This window comes from Mixophyes fleayi, chromosome 5, assembly GCF_038048845.1.
Source record: "Mixophyes fleayi isolate aMixFle1 chromosome 5, aMixFle1.hap1, whole genome shotgun sequence".
NCBI classification, from domain to species: Eukaryota; Metazoa; Chordata; class Amphibia; order Anura; family Limnodynastidae; genus Mixophyes; species Mixophyes fleayi.
Window position 1 is genome coordinate 221,996,903 of NC_134406.1, and position 25,269 is coordinate 222,022,171.

The following is a 25,269-nucleotide window of genomic DNA, read 5'->3' on the forward strand; positions in this document are numbered from 1 at the left end:
TTCATTAACAGCACTGTTACTTTAGGTGCCTTAAACCCATTGTTAGCTTGATTTGTAGGGGCCCAAACAAACCAAGCACTTCAGACACAAAAGTGGCACTGCTTGTTGCTGAAGTGCTTGGTTTGTTAAAGTGTGCATGCCCTTTTTAAGATCCAACATAAGGGTGGGTGTGAGGGCCCAAGGACAATTCCATCTTGCACCACTTTTCCTTTCAGCTACCGCTGTGTGCCAATGTTACCTACATGTGCTATATACTGTTGTGTGCTTTGCAAAACTCAAAGACACCCATTGATGATGCAGATGACTCAGCAGAACATTTTGACATCTGATCTGGTCTACTGTAAAAGAATTGACTAAAATTAGTGACTCCTCTGCTATTACTCAAACCTACCACTTTGCTGCTGTTTCATCATTATTGCACAAAGTATTTGTAATCTGCATTTTACGTCAAAGGTACCTAAGTTTATTTTAATTTTTGGGGGAATTGGTGCTGATTCGAAGCTCAGAGATGACCTTGCTTTTTGTTGTGAATTTCAATGATTCTTTTTAGTGCATTGTCTGGAACAAGATCTGATATACTCATGTCAGAGTAATCACAGACAATTTTTGGACACCTGGTGGATTTACCATTCTAAAGTTTGTTTTCAATCAGCCTTTCAATTGCTTCTCTCTCATACGTGTGACCACATAATTTGTTCATCACTAAGTTCACCATCTCCAACTGTGTTATAGGATTGTTCTGGGTGACCGTGATCTCCTTGCCTTCATCTTCCAAAGCTTAGTCTGCAGGGGTCAGTAACACACCCATTTGTTTTCTCAGGTCTCTTAGCTGTTCTTTAAAATGGACATATTTATCATCCTGCCTCAGGGCCTCCTCTGTAATATTCTTCTGAAGCTTAGTGTATTTCTCGTGTACAAGCTCTCTTAAATCCGGGATCTCACCCGATGGGTCACATTTTAACTTAAGTTCGTTCTCCTCAACTGCGTCTATATATTGATTTAAATATCTGTTCAATGCAGCGTATTCCAACATAACAGATTCCATGCTGCCCACATGTTCAGTGTCACAGTCTGTCTGAAGCAGATCTAATGCCACTCCAGTTGTAATATCCATTCCTGTGTCTACATAAGTTTGACAGTTCTTCAGAGATGAGAGGGATGTATCCACAGAGGAGAAGGAGACTAAATATGCAGCATGAGCACACATGATTTAATAATGTAGAGTTCATTGACAGCACTGTTAGGCTTAAGGCAACTAAGCTATTGGTAGCTTGTTTTGTGTAGGCCCAAACAAACCAAGCACTGCAGCCACAGAAGTGGCACTGTATGTCACTGGAGTGCTTGGTTTGTTAAACTGTACATGGCCTTTTCAATATCTTTCCTAAGCTTGGGTGGGAGGGCCCAAGGACAATTCCATCTTGCACCACTTTTCTTTTCTGACACTGCTGTGTGGCAATGTTTCCTAGATGTGCTATGAACTGCCATGTATTTGTGTTGTTGCTCTGTTGCTTAGCATCCAGCCAGTTCGCTGCAGTCTTTGTCCGAATGTGTGTGAAAATAATATTGTGACCTATGAGGTGGCCAAAATTGACTGGAAATGACTGGAAATTAGTGTTATTGAGGTTAATAATAATGTATGAACAACAAAAGAGCAAAATCATGTGAATTTTGCATATTTTAGCTATATTTCTAAAGAATAAAAATCCAAAACATGGGAGGGCGGTTTTTCCAAAACCAAAACATGAACTTAATCCAGATCCAATACCAAAACTAATACCAAAACACAGGGGTCAGTGAACATCTCTATAAGATATGCATATGCAACATATGCATATCTTGCAACAGTGCATACTTTCCGTAAGCGTAGCCATGGATACAAGCTGAAGCTATTTTTAAGTGCATTTGCATGTTTACTACATGTATATTTACAATGAATTAAAATAATTATTAAATTTAACTATAATATTTGCAATATAACCCATATATTTGAGATTTTTTTAAATTTAATTTATCATTTTAAAATACAGTTCATTCAATGTGCGTTGAAAATAAATATTCAATGTATACATTTGCTTTGTGCTAGCCACTGAGACACATGCGCAAAGGTAGTAATCACGACAATACCATGTGTATCATCACTATCATCTGGCATTTAAACCTGCCTTGTAACAGGTGCAAAGGATACGGCTGAAAGCAAGTGTATTTACGCTAAACACAAGATTTGTATTAGCCGCAATAGCTTGAACATGCCCTTCCTGTCCATTAGCCCTCCCCGTCCCTCCCCCATTCCACTTCTTAATCCATAAGGGATTCAAGCGGATAGGATTTCTGTTCAGTTGCGTGCAGTTTGGTTTCTGGGCATATACAGTGAGAAATCACACATTATGCTATGCAAATGAGTGAACGTCCGGACTTGAATCAGACCCCTAATGAGCAGTTATGTCTATAGTGAACATTGTGTCACTGACTTTCTAAAGGCACTCGAACTTTATGAGGACACCCAGACAGGCTGCGATGATGTGGATATAGTCCAGTAACATGACCTGTGCCATCACAACCTGGGATAGGGCATTTGGTCTCCCGTTTGTCAGGACGTGGAGAATCTACAATAAAAAAGAACATGGACAATTTCAACATTCACAATTCACAGTTTTCTATACACAAAAGGTAATTTATAAACACAGCAGTGCAGGCTCACAGGGCAAATGCTTTCCTCTTTTATATTGTTTTGGTGTAATTGGTCATAGATTTAAATCGGAGGTGTCCAAGTTCAGTCCTCAAGGGCTACCAACAGTTTTTCTTTAATCTTGCACAGGTGAGTTAATCTATTTGGCTGGATCAGTAATTATCCCACCTATTTCTACAAACAGTAATCCTGAAAACATGACCTGTTGGTAGCCCTTGAGGACTGAACCTGAACACCTTTGCTTTACATAGAACAACTAGCCGGATTGGGATGTTCCTTGCTGAATGTGATATAGCTGATTCTGCAACCAACAGCAAAGAATGATATTTTGTGTACCAGTGTGAGATATTCTAATGAACTTTAAAGGGAAGATTATACATTACAGAAACAACCCTGATTTAACAGGTGTCTGCAAAGCTTTATACCTTGAGCAATTCATTCATGTTAACATGTACTCCAAGGAGTTTTTAGACACCGGACGTTAAATTCAGTAGGACACCAAATTTTACACAGAAAAATTTAAGTCATGGGAGTATATTTACTAAACTGCAGATTTGAAAAAGTGGAGATGTTACCTACAGCAACCATTCAGATTCTAGCTGTCATTTTGTAGAATGTACTAAACAACTGATAACTAGAATCTGATTGGTTTCTATAAGCAACATCTCCACTTTTTCAAACCCACAGTTTAGTAAATATATCCCATGATGTCCACTTACTCTCATGATATATTTAGGTCAAGCAGCAAGCGATGTTCTAAGAGGAAAAAAAAACCCATTTCCAATTCATAAAATGGTTCAGCAAATCATCTGCTTGGATGTACTTCAATATGCGAAATGAACATGTGCGCATAGGAAGCAGATAGGCACAATTGCGGAAAAAATGTGTACTCTGCTTCCACATTGGTCAGTAAATTACCCCAGTGATATCACAGTTCTACACTACATATTAGATGAAAACCTTTCTCCGTTATTTATTTTATATAATGTGTCAAAGTGACCATGTAGAAATTCTGACCAGTAAGAGCATAGCAGGCATTAGTTCGACAGCTGAACACTTAATTTAATACAAATTTAATAAACCATGATTTCAAAAAGATTTGGACACGACTTGGAATAATTGAAAAGATCTAGAAATGTGTAATTTAATCTAGCAATATCAACATCCCACACCATGGTCCATTAAAGTTAGTGTATTCTCTGTTTGAAAGCATTTTTTGTATGTCAGCCTTGTCAAATCAGTCAAATCAATCTTTAAGGTGTATTCTGCAAAAGCAAGTACAGCCTATTGTGCTTGTTAGTCTGTATGCATTTAAAGAATGCAGACCATTAGCCATTTAACTAAATTGGGAAAATACGTTACATAGTTCAATGCATATAATAACATGGTGCAAAGAGCAGTGATGCATTGTAACAAATTAAGAGTTTAGCGTTGTCAGATTACAACCATGAAAGCTAATAGCTGATAGGCTGCAAGGGTATTATAGGGCATAGCATTGCCATTTGCAGCATGTTATTACATGAGCATCATAGAGACTAAATAAATATAGTTAAGGAGCAACTTCTAGAATTAAGATGATCTCTTGAGCATTCTTCAGAAGTGAAGAACTTTACACCATTTCCCAGGAATGGATTGGCTGGATTTGTTACTTTTTGAAATAGGGTCACTGTATAAAATTTTTATGTGTTCTGTGATGTGCATAATGACAACTTCTACCTTTATCGGTGGCAGTCAGAATTCCGGCTATACTCTGGACACGCCTCCATTACTCTTTTTATGTTGGCACTGTGATTAGCGACATTGTCAATGTCATAAATCACACTATCGACATTGGGAACCTGTCAGCACAAGAGAAGTGTCGGCCTTTAGCTTGCCGACATCTTCATGTCTGCAAGTTAAATGCTTGTATTTCCAGTCCCAGGATTACGTACTCCACCTACCTTTACTTGGTTAAAATGTTTTCTGTAATTCATGAGGGAGATGAATGTTTTTACATTGCATACATTGTAAATTTCTATTTACATCTAAAATGGCAAGTAAAGTCAGTGGCTGTGCATTACTGAGTGAATAATACACATTAACTAACCTGGGTGTTTACACTTAAATACATATACTCAACATTCTCTCTTCCATTCCTCTGCATTAGTTTGCCTTGTTAGGAGAGCGGTTCTTGTTAGGTGGGGGGGGGCGCTTCTTGCTAGGAGAGAGGTTCTTGTTAGGAGGGAGGTTCATGTTAGGAGGGCGCTTCTTGTTAGGAGGGCGGTTCTTGTTGGGGGGATGGTTCTTGTTAGGAGAGAGGTTCTTGATAGGAGGGAGGTTCTTGTTAGGAGGGCGGTTCTTGTTAGGGGGACGGTTCTTGTTAGAAGGGAGGTTCTTGTTAGGAGGGAGGTTCTTGTTAGGAGGGAGGGTCTTTATAGAAGAGCAGTTCTTGTTAGGAGGGATGTTCTTGTTAGGGGGAGGTTCTTGTTAGGAGGAAGGTTCTTGTTGGGAGGGAGGTTCTTGTTATGGGGGCCGGTTCTTGTTAGGATGGAGGTCCTTGTTAGGAGGGTGGTTCTTGTTAAGAGGACGGTTCTTGTTAGGAGGAAGGTTCTTGTTAGAAGGGCTGTTCTTGTTAGAAGGGCGGTTCTTTTTAGAAGGGCGGTTCTTGTTAGGAGGGATGTTCTTTTTAGGGGGAGGTTTTTACTAGGAGGAAGGTTCATGTTAGGAGGGAGGTTTTTGTTAGGAGGGAGGTTTTTGTTAGGAGGGATGTTTTTGTTAGGAGGGAGGTTCTTGTTAGGGGAAGGTTCTTGTTAGTCGGGCGGCTCTTTTTAGGAGGGAGGTTGTTGTTAGGAGGGCGGTTCTTGTTAAGAGGGAGGTTCTTGTTAGGAAGGAGGTGCTTCTTTGACTGAGTAAGGACAATGTGGCTTATAGACTTGCTGGACAACAATGTACCAAGTGAATTGGTAGATTCTTACATAGGGGCAGGACCATTAATATCACAGCAACTGAAATAACCACAGTCTTAGATTGTATCATATCCTATCAAGGCATTGTCTTAACAATGTGGAAGAAGATTCAGTTGTTTGAAGTGGTGTGGGGAGGTAACAATTTACTTTTTACAGCGCTTCCAGTTAACGCTGAATAATGTATTTTTGTGTGTATTTTACTTTCATGGAGTCCTTTTTCTTACTTTTCTGATTTATGCAAAATGTATATAATTATACCAAAGGCAAATGCCTATTGTAGTGATCTGATCCACCTGTGCTTCAGAATGCACTTAATGAAAACGCTTGCCTGATAAAATGCCAACTGCTGGGTTGTTGAATAAAATCAGTAAACACAAGACAAATCTATATGTGAGAAATGCCTGAATGATTAATAAACTTAGTTATACTTTGTAAAGTGTGCTATGATGTAGTAACAAATGCCAGTGACAATGGAACATAGAGCACATAAATAAAAGCAATTTAAAACATTACAATCTCTTACTTTTGCTGCTATATATTTGCCGTCCAGCTACATCTATTACTTTAGTTTGTCGTCTTTCTCTCGCTAGGTGCTCCAGCAAAAACATGTCAAGTTCTTTGTAGGTGCTATGAAACATGTGACCTTGCTCTGCTTGTAAGGTTATTGCTTGTTCAAGCAGACTCAAGTTTCCTTTTGTTTTATCCAAATTCACATGCTCTTCTGTAATAATTGATAGACATTTGTCATCGTCCTCACTTTCAGGAACCTGGTGTTGGCCATCATCATGCTCTGATATTGATAAGTCACTTTCGGTTTCCACTGCCTTTCCTTCTTTAATATCAATTTCACCCTTCTGCTTTATTTCTTTACTGAACCTATCAGATATATTATCCTTTGAATTAGTGTCATCAGAGTAACTGTAGGAACTGTCCCACCCATTTTCAGTTATTTCAGAGCTGCCATTATTGTTATCAGAAGAAAAAGCTGGTGAGTCATTTTGTTTGGAGGACTGTATACAATAACTTTCTCCATGATCTCGGTGAGCTTTTAGTGATTGAATAACACTCTCTGTAGGACTGTCTGTCAGTGCATGAAAAACATTTTGTTTTGCTGACCCTTCCAATACTAATGGGCCAGTGACAAGGTCTTCGTAGCAACACTTTCCTTCGGATGAATGGGTTGTCATGCCAGTTGATTGCACAGTTATTGTACCTACATAAAACAGAACATAAGTATTAAAAACAGACCTTGCATATAAAGTAAATCAGTTCACATCACAGACATGCCCAAAACGAACAACAACCTTTTATTGTTCAACTTAATTTTGTCACAAAGAACAATTACACCATTACACACTGGCTCATGGTTATGCCTGTATATTGGTGCCACTGAATGGAAAATATACAGTGCACCTCATTTACAAGTTACAATAGAAAATGCCTTTGGTTTGCACCAGTGCACTTGGACAATGCGCAATGGTGGAAACAGTAAAACATCATTACATAGTCCAACTTACTACCATTTTTAGGACAACCCTTTTCATTAATTTTAACTTTTATGTTTTTCTAGTACTATTTAATTTAGCCTTATTTGTATCTTAATCATGAGTGTGCCTTCAAATGTACATTCCTGTATAATGTATGACTGGAAGGTGGAAAGGGTGGCCCTCTGAAAGTATAGGATGAGGCCCAGTCTGCACCACCTCTGACAAGGTGTAAAAAAAGTCCTTTTGCAGGAAGAATAATGTTTTTCTCTCTCCCAAGAAACTTTGAATGTGGTTAAATATTCAGCTGTTAGGTATTCCTAATTAATGTCCTGCATTGATTTGCAATATATTACAGCTGGATCACTGTCAGGATCCTATTTTTTTCATACCCTGGCTAGTGTCTCTCTTGGGTCCTTATCTGCTGCCACAAACCCTTTTAGAGTCTCCTATGTGATGCTGGCATCATGGTACACATAGGCTGCATCCTCAGATCACTACCAATTTCCAAAATAGTTGCTACACTAAGCCCAGTGTGGATGAGAAGGTAGGGGTTCCAGCAGGCTAAACCCCTGTTTTCAAGTTCCTGATACCCCTATAATCATTACAGTGGCACTGGGCGTGACTTCAGAGCCCAGTGTTACACCCCCAACCCAATACAAACATAGATGAGTAGCAGCCAACAATTGTACAGGTAAGAAACTGACAATTTTTGTCTCTTCTTGATAGTGGCCAAACTCATTGTGGGGACCTCACAGTGTTAAAAATTCAGTGTTTTAGGGACCCCCAGACCCAGTTATCCTAGACAAACATCTAAGCTCAAATACTGATAGCACCAACCCTGTTTATTGCAATATATTGGCAAAGAGATGTTTTTCCTTACCTTGTAAATTAACTCTGTCTGCGCATGTACTGATTATCTACTTCAGCTTGACTCAAATAATGTGATAGTCATGCTATTGGAATTTTCCTATATGGTACCATATTTGAAATGTTAAAAATATAAAAATATATGTTTAATAGAATTTCTAGTATAAAATGTTCAAGTGACATTGGCAAAATGTATAATTATTAATTCAGGCCTCTTCAGCTACTGTTGCAGTCTGTTCCTTATCACCAAATACCACACTCATATTACCTGATTGTCCTTACTGTTTTTTTCGGAAGCGATAGCAAACATACTGCCTCTCTCTGTTGCTTAGATATATATATATATATATATATATATATATTTATATATATACAGTCAAGTCCATAAATATTGGGACATTGACATAATTCTCATATTTTGGGCTGTATACACCACCACGATGGATTTGAAATGAAACTAACAAGATGTGATTTAACTGCAGACTTTCAGCTTTAATTTGAATGCATTTACATCCAAATCAGGTGAACAGTGTAGGAATTACAACGGTTTCTATATGTGCCTCCCACTTTTTAAGGGACCAAAAGTAATGGGTCAAACTAAATAATCCTACATCAAACTTTCACATATTAATACTTTGTTGCAAATCCTTTGCAGTCATTTATAGCCTGAAGTCTGGAACGCATAAACATCACCAGACGCTGGGTTTCATCCCTGGTGATGCTCTGCCAGGCCTCTACTGCAAATGTCTTCAGTTCCTGCTTGTTCTTGGGGCATTTTCCCTTCAGTTTTGTCTTCATCAAGTGAAATGCATGCTCAATCGGATTCAGGTCAGGTGATTGACTTGGCCATTGCATAATATTCCACTTGTTAGCCTTAAAAAACTCTTTGGTTGCTTTTGCAGTATGCTTCGGGTCATTGTCCATCTGCACTGTGCAGCGCCGTCCAATGAGTTCTGAAGCATTTGACTGAATATGAGCATATAATATTGCCCGAAACACTACAGAATTCATCCTGCTGCTTTTGTCAGCAGTCACATCATCAATAAATACAAGGGAACCAGTTCCATTGGCAGCCATACATGCCCACGCCATGACACTACCACCACCATGCTTCACTGATGAGGTGGTATGTTTTGGATCATGAGCAGTTCCTTTCCTTCTCCATACTCTCTCATAGCGTTTTGTCGCTATCCAATAACGATTGTCGAATCTCGATTTGTGTTTCCAACCCACAAATATTTATTTTCAAAAAGTAGCAGAATAATTAAAGCGAAATAATAATAAGTACAGCTGTTACTTATCGCAGGCGCTCTGGATCCAGCGAACAGTCATTCAATCCTGAAGTCTGTGGCCAAGAAGTCTGTTCACTGGATGTGAGGCTCATGCTTATATGCAAACAGAAATACAGTAAAACAATGCAGATGATGTGGCTTGCTTCTATTGGTCCAGGTTTAAGGAAGGTCCAGGGGGTTGTAGATCATAGGCTGGTTTAATCTAAGGAATCCAAAGGTGGGGGTCATCTCTCCAGGGGATGAGCTCTGTTCTTCCCGCCATAACTCCAATTACAACCAGTCCATTAACATTTTACAGTCAGAATCATATTAAAGGTTTATTCCCTAACATCAATAACTAGAGTAGGCAATGTGCGATCTCTTCGCCGAATGCACCGGACAGCTGCTGATGTAAAGGGGATTAATATGATATCAAACATTTCCCTTAACCTGAACCATAGGTTTCTCTAGTATGCATATACCTTCTTTATTAAACATGAATTCTACTATATTTCGACATAAATGACTATGTGTTGCAACTAAAATTAATGTGTACTATTTACAAATGTTTATGTTTGTGCGAATGTGTGTAAAAGTGTAGAAACTGTTTATTGCCACGTGTCGCGGCTGGATACGCCCTTTCACGCGGTAGCGTGCTCTACGCATAATTTCAAACAAAGACAATCAAGTTTGCTCGATATTAATTGAAATGACTTTATCCAATTATCTGACAACTCTTCTCTTCCCTTCACTCTGGTACAAGTTGATCTTTGTCTCATCTGTCCATAAGATGTTGTTCCAGAACTGTAATGGCTTTTTAGATGTTGTTTGGCAAACTCTAATCTGGGGGTAAATGTATCAATATGCGGGTTCTTCAACACCCGCGTGTTCAGCCTCTTCCACGATTAAATTTCAAGCGGCGCTGCATTGTAAAGGGAAGTTAACCCTTTACAATGCAGCGCCGCTTGAAATTTAATCGCGGAAGAGGCTGAACACGCGGGTGTTGAAGAACTCGCATATTTATACATTTACCCTCTGGTCTTCCTGTTTTTGTGGCTCACAAATGGTTTACATCTTGTGGTGAACCCTCTATATTTACTCTTGTGAAGTCTTCTCTTGATTGTTGACTTTGACAGATATACACCTACCTCCTGGAGAGTGTTCTTGATTTGGCCAACTGTTGTGAAGGGGTTTTTCTTCACCAGGGAAAACATTCTTCTGTCATCCACCACAGTTGTTTTCCGTGGTCTTCCGGGTCTTTTGGTGTTGCTGAGCTCTCCGGTGCATTCTTTCCAAACAGTTGATTTGGCCACACCTAATGTTTTTGCTATCTCTCTGATGGATTTGTTTTGATTTTTCAGTCTAATGATGGCTTGCTTCACTGATAGTGACAGTTCTTTGGATCTCATATTGAGAGTCGACAGCAACAGATTCCAAATGCAAATGTCACACCTAGAATCAACTCCAGATCTTTTACCTGCTTAATTGATGATGAAATAACGAGGGAATAGCCCACACATGTCCATGAAATAGCTTTTGAGTCGACTGTCCCATTACTTTTGGTCCCTTAAAAAGTGGGAGGCACATATAGAAACCGTTGTAATTCCTACACTATTCACCTGATTTGGATGTAAATACCCTCAAATTAAAGCTGAAAGTCCGCAGTTAAAGCACATCTTGTTAGTTTCATTTCAAATCCATTGTGGTGGTGTATAGAGCCAAAAATATGAGAATTTTGTCGATGTCCCAATATTTATGGACTTGACTGTATATATGTGTGTGTGTTTATATATATATATATATATATATATATATATATATATATATGTATAGATAGATAGAAAGATATGTATATATATATATTTCTTTAAAATTGCTACTATTTGATACTTATATGGTAACCAACCAGAACCAGCACATATATACCCAGTGTCAATTAGCTAAAATGGGGACACTGAAAACCTGTATTCACTACCTACATTTATCTATGGATCACCAGGTCCAGACATGCATATTACTCTGATTTGATATTTTTGAAGATTTCATCCTGCGTGCTGGGAGCTCATACTACACCTCTAAAGACCCCATTTAAATATAAGCATTGGCTGCAGAATATTCATCACAGCCAAAAGGCATGTATCCCTATAACACGCATTAACGCTTAACATGTGCTACACATAGACTTAGCAGTACATTTAGGTGTAAATGGACAGTAGTTGTGTCACAAGAATCATAGACAGATTTTTTTAAACTTGAAGTGGAATGAAGTTTACCATGTCTAAACATTGGAAATAGGCTCTTAAGTGAGATAATGCACCTTTGGGTTAATTTCAGCTTTGAGCCATGTACTAGAGACCTGTTTTATTATCCACCGCTACAAATGAGATAGCACCACTTACTGTATGGCTGTTTAAAGTTTCTCCACCAGTGGTTTCATTCGATTTAGTTTCAGTCTAACACCAAAGGGGATTGTTTATATGATATCTGAAAATGTACAATTTAATAATATGATTGTATAAGCTAACTTCAGCCGTAAGAAACAGTCAATTCTGTAAAGTAGCTTACATTTATCCCAACGCTCTCTGAAGTCTTTCATATGGGATTGCCATTTTGTAAACCTTTGTTTTCATTACATGTCTGTTAAAGTTCTACAGCCAGGAAACTTTAATAAATATCTCTATTTGTGTTAATTATCACGTTTTCTTTCAAGGATGACAATATGAACTAGGAAAAATTGAGAAAAGCAGCAGGTTGTAAAAACCGGATGAGAGGGTATAATAACAGCAGACAATGTGGCTTTTATGCTTCACTGCAATCCTTATAAACAGCGCCACAGACAAGGACACTCACAGAAAAAGTCTGCATTATGTATCTTTCTTGTAATTATCCCCCTAAAATCAACACTGGACTGCCAGGATCAAGTAAATATTGTCATAGTAACTAAAAGCATTTTTGGAAGAAGTCACAACACTAGCCCTTTTAATAACTTTGATTATAGATAGCGTTCTTTTGTTTGGATCTATTCACTATAAACTGAAAATTTTACCATTTTACATAGTAGAAAATAGGCTGACTAAAGAGCCACATATCAATTTCTGCACAATGGTCTGATTGAAATCTCCTGATTTCACATGCAACAAACTCCAGTTTTAAATAATAAATTAAACATAGTCTAAAATGCAAATGAAGTTTTTCTCAATAACACCGCTAGCTATTGAGAGATGGTGTAAAGGGTTATGATAATTTTAAAGTATTATGAACTGGAGAAAACAAATAAAAAGCATTTTCAGTGAATATGCTCAATTCATTGAACTATTCTCTCAATCCACTTAACTACCCACATGTGTACAATAATGATTTATAGACATTATGCCTAATTATGCATATTTGGGCTGTGTTAAAGTGCCTAACAAAAGCTCTAGAAAGCAACAATTACCTCTGTTGCTTAGTTACATAGTTTCAAATATTCCTATTAAGTGCAGATTACAGGGGGGTAGAAATGCACATGTGCGTCCCAATGCATTTCACTTTTCTGGTGCCAGGCTGTTAGCATTTTGGGAGGTTTCCAACTTACCTAATGTTTGGTTCAACCGTTTGTTATGTATTAAAAGAAAATATTTATTAATTATATTTAAGAAACAAGAATTCATACAGTGAATGATGATTTGGGTTTTGTGAAAAAGGTTTTAGTCAAACCAAATTCTCACTTTTAAAGAAATCCTGCTCTTTTACATCCCTTTGAAGCTGAATACAAAATTTGGCATGCTGATGAAATAGGGGATAACAGACAAGTTCATTTTTTTTTAATTCTTCATTTTCCCTTCAGTTAAAAAATTGTGGTCTATCATTACACTCTACAATATTTTTACATTTATTTCCTTAGCTTCCAAAATTATTGTAGAATAAAAGAGTTTTTCATATAAAATGACTATACATGTTTACATGCATACATAATTATATTTACGTAATTATTACAAAAGTCATTGAGTTTGTAATATAAGGGTTTCTCTTAGCTAAGATTTCTGTTCACAGGGAAGGGTTAGGTTCTAGAGTTATTCTGGGTATATATCTTCCTTGTTTTTTTTAATCCCATTATACAAAAATAGGTATTCAGTAGTCTATTGCCATTTCGAGAACCTGTTATCTTGCCTATCATGCATATTCGTATTGGAATCCAGTGCCTATACAAAATGCATAGACATAAATGTATCTACATGGTAGATATCAGGTCTAGAATTTTCTGGTTAAAATTTTGATGACTTTTTAATGCTTGGTTTTACATTTGCTTTATGCCAGTCATGTGGTTACTGGCGGAACAGTACATCGCCAGGCCCCATAGTAAAATGTGGGTATGTAATGTAGCTATAGCCTCCCATGCCACTGACTCTACAGTGTCTATTGAATGGTTTGTACTTACACCTTGTCTCACTACTGCTAAGCAATATCCTTATTTACTACCGCCCTCGCCCCCTCATTCTTGTAGTTGCTGATTAAGCTACCCTTATCCAATTCCTTTACTAATGGTAATTTTTCCATGCTCATTTTCCTGGAAATCTCTGCTGCTTTTGACACTGTTGATCCCTCTCTTCACATACACACCCTTCACTCCATTGGCCTTTGTGATACAGTTCTTTCCTGGTTCACTACCTACCTATTTAACCACTCCTTTAGTGTTTCTACCTATGGCACATCCTCCCCTCCACTCCCTCTATCTGTTGGGAGTCCTACAATGCTCTGTTCTTGGCTCTTTTCAATTGTACACCTCTTTTCTTGGGGTACTAATTCGCTTATTCAGCCTCCAGTACCACCTCTACGCTGATAACACCAAATCTACATCTCTTCCCCTTGACCTCTCCCATTCTGTACTATCTCGTGTAACCAACTGTCTTTCAGATATCTCCACATGGATGTCCCAATGCTATCTAAAGCTCAACATGACCAAAACAAAGCTTATTATCTTCCCTCCAGCCAGGATCACTGCCTCCCTTCAAATATCCCTCACTGTCAATAAAACCACAACTTTCAAAGTCTCTCAAGCCCGCTGCTTTTGGTGTCACACTTATTCCTCACACCCAGGACTCTCTCCCAGTCCTGTTGACTCCATCTTAAAAACATTGCCAGAACATGCCCTTTTCTTACTCAACATGCTACCAAAACTCTTATCTATTCTCTCACCATCAGCCATCTTAACTACTGCAAACTCCTGCTATCTGGCATTCCTGACACCCATATATCCACACCTCAGTCCATAAATGCTGCTGCAAGACTGATCTTCCTTTGTCACTGCCCCACTTCTGCTACACTGCAAATCCCTACACTGGCTCCCTCTGTCCTCCAAAATCAAATTCAAATTACTCACCCTTACCTACAAAGTCCTCAACAACACCACCCCTTCATACATCTCAAATCTTATATCAAAATACTCTCCGTCCCGCCTTCTTAGATCTACCTCTGACCTGCTCCTTGTCTCTGGTAACCACCTCTCACTCCCGCCTAAAAGACTTCTACCGTGCTGCTTACCTTATCCCCGTTAATACTGCTCACACTAATACACCCTCACAACTGTCCTTATTTCAAGTCTGAGCCAGACTCGCTCCTCTTGTTTCAGCTATGCCCTCTTCTACTGTCCCCTTGATGCATGTTCCAGGTTATTCTCCTCCTTCCTATTCTGGTCTCTCATCTAAGACATCAACTCCGACTCATTATGATGGACACTCCCTTGACCACATGTTCTCCCAACCTGTACAACCTCCTTTTCTTCTATCTCACCGTGTCTCTTGCACCCCAATGCCATGTAGAACCATGTGCACACAGTGACACCAAAATAGCTGTGATTTGATCCTCTTCTTAGTCTCAGTTGAACTACTTCTCGCTCATGTTTGTACAGTGCCCTATTGCTGCAGTCTCATTCTACAACACTATATTCCCTGCAGCTCTAGATGATACAGCTCCAGCCACCACACATCTCCTCTGACATTCCAAACCCCAAACCTGGCACTTCAAACAGACCTGCTATCTGCAAAAGTGCTCTTGTGCTGCCGAAAACCAATGGAGAAAATTTTGCTCCAATGCTGACTTCCTCCAATACAGATTTATCCTGTCTTACCTCTTTAATCTGTCCCTCTACATTGGTACTTCCCCTTCCATCTTCAAACATGCACACATCTCTCATATACTCATGAAACCATCTTTCACCATTTTTCTCTTCTTCTCTGATCATTCTCACCTGCTCCACAGCTTCTGCACTCCTCTGAAAATCTCTACACTGCCTCTCTATTTTCTCCATATTTCAATTCAAGCTATACAATCTCATCTGCAAAGCCCTCACCAACTCCGTACTTCTCTGACCTCTTCACGAGATGCACTCCCTTTCACCCTCTTCAATCTGCCTTTTCTCAGGTAACTACCTCTCACTCTCGCCTCCAAGACGTTTACCATGCTGCTGCCCACTTATGAAACCCTTGCCCTGTCTGACTAGACTCTCCACAACCTTTTAAATTTTCTCTCAAAAACAACTTTTGATTATAGCCTATCACACACCCACCTGATACTACTACCTCTGCATGTTCCACCTGCTTCTGTCCCATGTCCTCAATCCAGTCTCAGTATCTACTATTGTTTCAACATTTCTCTCTCTCTATAAACTTTAAGATCTCACAAGCAGGGCCCTCTCTACCCTTTGTCTAATGTCTGTACCTCCTTTGTCAACTTCACCTCTACTCAGGGCTGCCATCAGGGGGGTATGGGGGGTACTGGCGTATGGGGCCTGGGCTCACCATGGGTCGTTGTACCTGATGGGGGCTGATCTCCTCTGCGTCCCTGCTGCTGCATGTCTGCTTCTGTGAGCCTGGCTGTCACAGCCTGGCAGCTGTCAAATGTGATCGCAGGGGCAATAAGGGGTTGTGGTCGGCAGGGGGAGGGGGGGCTGTCTGTTTCATTTGTACCAGGCCACATGATTTCTGATGGCAGCCCCACCTCTACTTACTTCCTTTTATGTGCAACTGTATTTTTTATGATTTGTAACAAATTTTGTGGCACCTTACAAATAAGCAAACAATGATGCTGATGTTGAATGGATGCAAACACTGGTGGATTAATCATTACATCTCCATTCCCCACTAAATGTACCTTCCTGTCTCCCAGTGCCATCAAACAACTCCAGATAAAGCTTTAAGCCCCTAAATCACAATTCTTTAACCATTTTGTCCTTATTCCTAACCAACTCCACAATTCTAAATATTAATATATTTATAGATTGCAGAAGTATACTCTGCATTTCTTTACAATTAGGAACAAACACAGAGATAAAAAAAAGACTAATTATTATTAAGCAGGCAAAGAGGTAAGGGGAATATGCTCACAGTCTTACAAGCTACAGAAAAATAGGAGGTTAAGTGCCAAGTTTGGAGGCTAGGGGAAAGTCTTGTTGTATGAAGGAGTAAATTCCACAAGTAATTCCACAAAGTAGGTTTAAAGAAGTTGATTTAGGCTATAATTTAATACAAGTAAAAAATGTAAGTTGGTGCTGTTTTGTTAATGGATTTGTATGTTAGTAGAAGTGTTTTATATTGGATTTAAAAACATACAGGCAACATTAACCTGCATGACCCATCCATATGACCATTTTATGTATGTGTATATTTATTTGTATGGCATCATTCAGTACTCAACAATTAACAAATGTAAGAAAAACAGTACAGAGAATAATTTATAATACTAGGTAAATTGCATTAGGATACTGTATTGGGTGTATAAGAAAGCACACATAATGCTATATGACAATTTAGTGCACATATTAAAACATAGAGAAAAGATCAAAAGGCTCATTTGATAGCTTCACTCAACATTTAATTTTTGAAGCAGGTGTTAGAGGCATGAGGGGTAGGCATTTAAGTAGGTTAGGCCACATAGAGAAAATGCTTCAAACATGATGAAGCCATTTTAGTAAGGGAGGTGTAAAGCAGGTTAGCCACAGATGGAACAGCCTATGTATGAATTAGCTTTGATATTAACTATGAGGTGTTCTACTCCTATGATGTTTTGCTTCTAAATCCATAGGAATCAGAGAACAAACAATCAGATCCATTTCCTCATATTCCAGCCAATAAGACGGAAGATGCTCTGACTGGCTGATTGCATTTTTACTTCTTTATTCATTCTTGTCATAACTTTGCTAGGGCAAAGTACCCTATGGATTTAGGAGTACAATAAAAACATAAAATGAGGGGTTTGGGGAGTGCTATTTTAATTACAATGCATTTAAAGCTATGTGAGTTTTTCTTATCTTAAGTTCTATTGTGTAGCTATATGTTTCAGTGGGCCTTGCTTGCCAGATCATGCTGGCACTTGTAGTTGCCCAAACTCTAGCATACTCTGGCAGCCATGGCATTCTGGTACTTGTAGTTCATTGTCCTCTACTGTAACCGTAACCAGCAAAAGCTATAGCACTGGTTCTGGTTATTTATTTAAATGGGGTGGGGGTAATTATTTGATTATTTATTCTTTATTTTTTAAACAGTACATATACTGCTGCTGTCAATATCATTATCATCATTATCATCATTATCATCAAGTATCTTGCATTTTTGCGCTTTGTATAGCTTACACTTTGTATAGCATCTTAATGTGGCTGTATCTACTGTATACACTGTAATTTGGGTTGAACATGTCTTAAGACATATAAGTATAACTATTAATGTTTTACCATTTTCCACAATATTACATTTACTCACAGATTTACCTTGATAATATGTATAATAATTCTTGTTATTTATGATATGCAATGAGTGCACTTGCCACAGTGTATATATGTTTACACACTTCTGTTATTACTTACCTGTAGTAGTGCAACACTTTTTTGTCATGAACTTAAAGCTCACAAACTCTGGTTTGTCCTCACTGTCTTCTTCAAGTTCCTCACTAGGATTGTAGTGCTGGGGTTTCATTAGCAGTGATTTTCTTTTGTTGACCGAAGCTGTGGAACTCAGTTCTTGAAATTTCCTTTTCTTTGACATAGTACAATTGTAAGCACTAGAAAGGAAAAGTTGAGAGACCTAATTGACATATCTGAGTGGTTAAAATGTTAAAGATTGGATTATTTCATATTTTATGTATCCTGTGTTTATTTGAGATTTGGATTAGACTATAGAGAAATATATTTCTGCCTCCAGCACACTGCATTTTAAATAAAGCAAATTTGAAACCCAAATACTCAATTTTAGCTAAGAACATACTAATCCATGATATTCAACAGTGAGCCAAGAACACACAGGATAAGAAAAATGTTTGCATTTTGCTAATTTGGATGCAGAGCAAAATAAGGACTAGAGATGTTTATTTCATTGCATCTTGTTGCAATGCAAAAAAATGCAAATTAAATAAACTTATGATAAGTTAGGAAATACTACAGTATTTGCTACCTTACAGACCCGTAGTTCACATGTGTTTGGTCAAATAACACTTTTTCCTGGCTTCGGGGTTAAACATTAAAAAAGTCAAGTATGTAGACAGCTGCTAATGTTATAAATTATATAAAAATTAACCTTAAAGTTAATTTGTTTGAATCCATTCTAACTTCTTAACAGATTTGCCCTGAATATAGGGTCTGTTTCACTAAATCAGATGGTAGCCTCATTTTTAACAAGATTTTCTAATGCAGCTTATAGAGTTACTGGACTGGGGGTATAATTACTAAACTGCGGGTTTGAAAAAATGGAGGTGTTGCCTATAGAAACCAATCAGATTCTAGCTGTCATTTATTTAGTACATTCTACAAAATGACAGTTATACTCTGATTAGTTGCTATAGGCAACATCTCCATTTTTTTACACCAGCAGTTTAGTAAATATACCCCTTGGAGTGCCAAGTGTTAATTTACAACTTCACCAAACCAGTCTTAGGGGGCCCTGTCGGTTCACAGAGACTTGAGCTTTCAGTTCCACTTCGTAATATTTTTTTTTAAATTATGAAAAATAGATTCAAAATATTAATTATATTATGAAAATATATCTAAAAAAATATTCCCAAATATTGTTTTTTAAAACAATAATAAAGAATATTTTCATTAATTTTCATTGTTGAATAGGCTTTCCCATGCAAAGCTATCTCGGGCAAGACCTGGTGAATCTGATCACTGGAGGTGACTCATGGATGTATAGGGAGAAGCCCTATCTCCAGCAAAAAATCCACATTTAGACATTTTCTTAAAGCTCCTACTGGTTGGGTTGTCACATGTGTGTTGCCTTTTTCACTGTTCCAGTAGGCAGACAGATTCATGCCAGGTCACAGCCAAACAATATGTGTAGCTTCTATCTAAGCAGGCTCCAAAGGATATGAGGGTGATGCTGAGTTCAATTGCATTTGCACCCAAAATGAGACATAAAAAGCGTTCGTGAAAATTAGGCAATTACATCTATATTCTTAAGATATGTGCAAAAGAATAGTAAGTTAAATATGTCTGAATAATTATAGAGTGTTATGCATTTTAAGTGTGTCATGATGCTGTGGAGGCATCAGCATAGATTGCTACACCAGGGGGTAAATATATCAAGCTGAGAGTTTTCCATCGGGTTTGAAAAACCAATCAGATTCTAGCTATCATTTATTTAGTACATTCTACAAAATGACAGCTAGAATCTGATTGGTTGCTCTAGGCAACATCTCCATTTTTCAAACCCGCCGAAAACTCTCAGCTTGATACCCCCAGGTCTCCAGCAGGTATAAGAGATAGGGCTCCTTACAGGCTGCGTTCCAGTCACATGTATGTGAACACACCTTACTCGGCCTTTGCTCGCCTGCCTCTCCATCCCTGACTCGCAAGTGTAAGATGAGTATGAATCTGCATATGGACATGTGCGTATGCATATTTTGTGCATATGTGCAGTATGGAAATGCATATTTTATGCTGAACATTTCTATTCAGCACATATGGATAGTGACAGAGAGAACTACGTGCGGTTTGCTCACTTTGCTTTGAATTCAAAGACACTTTACCTCCCGCTGTGTTAAAATGACCTTTTAAGCAGAGTGAACGCTATTGTGATTGGGAGAATTGCTAGATGTTTACTAGGAACATGACTATAAACCTACAATATGTACGTTTTTAATCATTCTCATGAAAGTGGTTACTGCTAAAGTTCTAATATTGATAAGTAAATGCATCATTGTATTACTTAGTACTATCAGTGTCAGAACAGCAGTAACCACGCTTCATGGGAATCTTCAAAAACATGAATACAGAAGGATTGTAGTCATATTCTCTGTACGCATCTAATAATATACATAGTTTATAAAGTAATGATATCAGCACAGCTTATACGGTGCTTTGTAATTTATCAAGCACATTAAGATCTTTTATTCAAAATATATGGCAAAAAATACTATATTTATGGCTTAACACCATGAATGTTGTTTTTATATAATAAATATCCATGTTTATCTGTTAATCCCCCGTTTGGTAGCTATGGAATCCAAATCCACTGAGGACATCATGTCTGCAAATCCTCAAGGACTAGGTCAGACATTCTCTATACCCTCCTCGTGAAACAAATATGTACTTATTTGCAAAACCATAATGATTCAGATTTATCATTGTCATTTGTTTAAAGTTATAAAATAATCAAAGTTGCAGAACTTGCTCTATTGGGCTACTTTCAACTTACACATAAGCTACAATAAATAAACTGTTATCATCCCATCTCTATACACAGACTATCAATTCTGTAAAATGTGACTTTACAAATACAGTGCAGAATGGCAATGTAAAAGTGGAACCCTTTCTATGTCACGAAACTAGATTTGAACAGAATTTTGCTACACCTTTGCTCATCTCTAGGTAAAATTAAACGACAATGGGGTAAATAAGCTTTATTTTGTCAATAACGTAATTAAAACCACTATTTTACATAAATTTAGCAAAGGTTGTGAATTACTGATCTATTTAATATATATGAAAAAAACAGAGGTTTTTTTTCTAAATAAATCCACTGTGCTCTTTTTCAGTCCTTTGCATTTGCTAGGAGGGTTTCTCTAACTAAAAAAGCAGACAATGACTGACAACTAGGCAGACTTGCTCTGCATAAATGCACTGTTTGGATTGGTAGATTCATACACAGGTCAGGGCCAGTGATGTCACAAGAACTCTCAGACTCTCAGCTTTTTGACCTGTATCAGACCCCATCAGGACACTGTTCTAAAGAAATGGGAGAGTTGCCGCTGTCTGTAATGGAGTGGAAAGGTAATACTGTTTAACAGAGCCTCAACAGAGAGTCTAGTCAACACTGAATATTTGATTTTACCCTTATGATTCATAATTGATTTAAAACACAGTCAAAACATGTTTTATTTTATTTTAATTTCATTAGTTTACTTTGCAATGTAACATATCTCCTACAACTTTGTGTAAATTGCAGCAGTAAATAATAAACCGATTATTCTGTTTCTGTGAATATTGTTTTTGAGACAAATAAAGTGCTGTGTTATTAATCATTGTTACACTCTAAACAACTAGGGTGAAATATGATATTGTGCAAGGTCAGGTAAGGTGTAATTGCATACTTGCCAACTTTTCCTCGTTGGCTTCAGGGAGATACTGGGGGAGGTGGGCGGGTGGGGGCGGGGCTTGACAAATTGCATCACTTTGGCTAAGATTACACAATATTAGCGTCATTAAGCCCCGTCCTCACTTCTTATCTATTACGGGGGGCGAGAACCGGGAGGTCTCCCAGAAATGCGGGAGTCTCCTGGACATTCCGGGAGAGTAGGTAACTATGCGTTAAAGAAAAGCAGCTAATGAATCTCTAGAGACTGAAGTGTCTTTTACATTTCTGTCTCCATTACTGAAGTCATGTTGTCTTACCTGTCAGTCTTTGATTAAATCTTGGTCTCCATGAAAATGGCCACCTCCACAGGCATCAATACATGGACATAGGACACAATTTCTGAACTGTGTCATCATGCCACAGATGGCGAAGCCAACCACGTCTTGTACTGGCTCAGCATCAGGGAGAATGCCAGACTCTTCAGGGAGTGAGGGAGATCACCCCTATTTCAGGGAGTCTCCCTGACATTCAGGGAGAGTTGGCAAGTATGTGTAATTGTCATTATGTTATGATGTTTAGAATACTTTCCTGTTGGTATGAATTGCTATACCATTATGACTTATCTGTCTCTTTTTTACTTTTTTTTATTCACATGCTACCAGCTAGTACATGACCGGCGTTTATACACAAAACCAGTAGTTACAGAATTAAAACCCCACACTAATGAATAATGGCAAGAGACATGCATATGACCAGATTTTCACTGATTAAACACCAGTTGTAATTGTTGTATTCAGACTAGTTCACATATTTTAGTCTAAAACGTTATAGAGATTTAAACAGCCAGATTACCAGCAAGACCTGTGCTTCAAAATGATTTAAAAGCAACAGCTCTTAAATTATATAAACAGTTTTGTAAATCACTGATAAAACAACACTTAGGACATATTAGATACTACTAATCTGGAATACCTAACAGCCATTATAGCTGCAGCGTTATATCTTGATATTATAATTCTCTGGATACTGAGCTGAGTTAAAGCTTTTTATTATTAATTGAGTACAACTATTGAAACAGAAAGTGTTTTGATGGGCAAGAGTAAAAGCGAACCAATATACTTTTCTGTACCTACCATTGCCCTTTGAGGAAAAAATGCCTGCTATAGAGAGAAATGTCTTTGTCGCTAAGGAGTTTGAATTGGGCACAAATTATGAATCTCAGGAATAAAGTTCTCTGTTCCGTGAATAAAACTACTTTGAGTACATGCTTTCTTCACTTAAAACTTAAACCTTTTAAGCTTACTATATCATAAGCATCTCTGATAACTTTAAATGCTTGAATAATATTTTTTTTAAAAAACTAACTGTAATTTTATCCATTAATTTAAATTGTATATGATACATGGATAATGCACCAATATGTTTTAATCTGAAAACCTGGCTTACAGCATAATTTAAAGTTTGCCCAGGTAACACAAAGCATTTAATGCTTCTTTTTTGGTGCCCAGATCAACATTTATTTTTTATCTAGAGAATCAGACGCATACCAACATCAGTGGCAACATCAAAACCACTGACAAGCGAAGCGAATAACATTTAATAGTTATTATTATAGTTATATATATATATATATATATATGTAGTTATTTTGGTCAATATCTGCATTTATATAGTTTACGTAGCTTACTAATACATCAGAGTCTAAAATATCTTTCGAAATAGCAGACTATGGGCTAGATTCACTAAAAATCATGTTTGGTGGCAGTATTAACCCTCTGCATTTTCATATAGGGCATTGTGAGGCTGAAATGTTAAACCTCCAGTAATGTGTGGCATATTCAAAACAACTAAACCGCCAGTGGTTTAGTCAAAACTGTCAGCGATTTAGGAAAAAAAACAACAGAAAAAAGGGAGTTTTTTTCTGACCTGTTTGTGACAACAAAAGGAGGCATCATTTACTTATTTATTATGGGGGCAAGTACATGCTGTTACTTGTAGTGCCACATGTGTGCATCATAAAGGAAACCACTGTTCAACTAAACAAGTCCAACAACAGCAAAGGCTTAAATATGGGTAAGTGAAAAGATTAACAACAAAATTAATCAAAATTCACCAATTCATCAAAACCTGAATAACCCGCTTTTTCAATATAAAGGATGTCATCAATATTATTCTCACACTTTGTATGGCCTCTCTGGAGTTTATCACCTTGTAGTGCATCTTGTTGACAAAATATATGTGCAATAAACACATAAATACTGCAATCTAAAGAAACTCTGCATATTTAAAGCAATTTTGTTAAAGCAAATATAATATTAGCCATCTTGTTCCTTTTCTTGTCAATAAAATCTACCCACATGTGGGACATATAGCAGCGACAAACTGGATCCTGCAGTGGATGGGAGTTGTACCAATCAGAATCAGTGTATTTCATAATTAACAATACAATTGATTTATGTAATATGAACCTTCTATCACAGTATGTCACATGTTTGGTAAAATATGTTTAAAATACATTATGCTTTTATTGTGTTTACCTGAGTTCTTGTGCTAGCGAATCTTCTTCCACTGTTGCATAAACAGAGATGAGATGAGAGTAAGTCTAAGTACATATCAAAGACTGTGACTTCTAAGACATAAATCACTGCAGAACACTTGAAGAAAACAATTAAGGATTATTATTAAAGCTCATTCTTTTTAGAAATGCAAAATTCTTACAGTTTAATTTCTGTAATACTTTTTTTTTCCATAGGACATGTGGTGAGAAAGCTTTGCTCTTGTTAACATTAAAATGATCTGAAAAGGATGAAAGCTGGTGTTTATCAATACCTGCCCACACAAGGGTACACAACATATTGACAGGGCCAACAGGTGGTTTCAAAATTATTCATGTTGTTATAACAGCAACACTTGCAGAAGCACACTCAGTGCAGATGATAAATGAGCAAGCTAGTTTCAATTTAACCCCCAACTGTAACACAGCATACAGATTATACAATGTAACAATGGAATAAAAGGCTGCAGACATTTAAGTATAATTATGTACACTTATGTAGAATTTACTATTTTATTTGCTAAAAAAAAAAAAATCAAGAGATGTTACAAATAATGGACTTGGCTTCTTTAACGAGAGATTTTTGTCTGACTCAAGTGCAATCCACAAACGTATATGTAAACATTTGAATACTATGTAACACATTTCTGCTGTGTAGGTGCATAAACACAGAGTAGAAGAAATCTTTGATGTGGAGCACAAGGCCATTTAGAAATTTTAAAACATGTGTCCCCTGCAATGCTTATACCGTGTATGAATGCAACTAGTTTTCCAAGGATGCGCATGGACTTATATACTAAGATTGCACCATATGTGGGTGTGTGGAATTTAGCTTCTGCTAATGGGAGTACTAGGCAAATTTGTGATGTTTCTTGCTGAATGCAGGCTAGGCAAGTGTTATGGACCCACATCATCATCAT

General features: G+C 37.6%; 1 protein-coding gene and 1 pseudogene across 1 annotated transcript in view; both read right to left on the reverse strand.

Annotated features, from left to right (window-relative positions):
* The window catches only part of ST18 (ST18 C2H2C-type zinc finger transcription factor), a 204,902-nt gene that overhangs the window by 105,068 nt on the left and 74,565 nt on the right, over nucleotides 1-25,269 (reverse strand). The window contains exons 3-6 of the mRNA XM_075213508.1: nucleotides 24,333-24,363; nucleotides 18,093-18,286; nucleotides 6,155-6,844; nucleotides 2,469-2,603 (exon numbers count right to left, since the gene is read on the reverse strand). Of these exons, the coding sequence (XP_075069609.1) occupies nucleotides 2,469-2,603; nucleotides 6,155-6,844; nucleotides 18,093-18,286; nucleotides 24,333-24,363 (1,050 nt within the window). The remainder of the gene's footprint in view (nucleotides 1-2,468; nucleotides 2,604-6,154; nucleotides 6,845-18,092; nucleotides 18,287-24,332; nucleotides 24,364-25,269) is intronic.
* On the reverse strand, nucleotides 503-1,207 carry LOC142157946 (E3 SUMO-protein ligase NSE2-like; annotated as a pseudogene).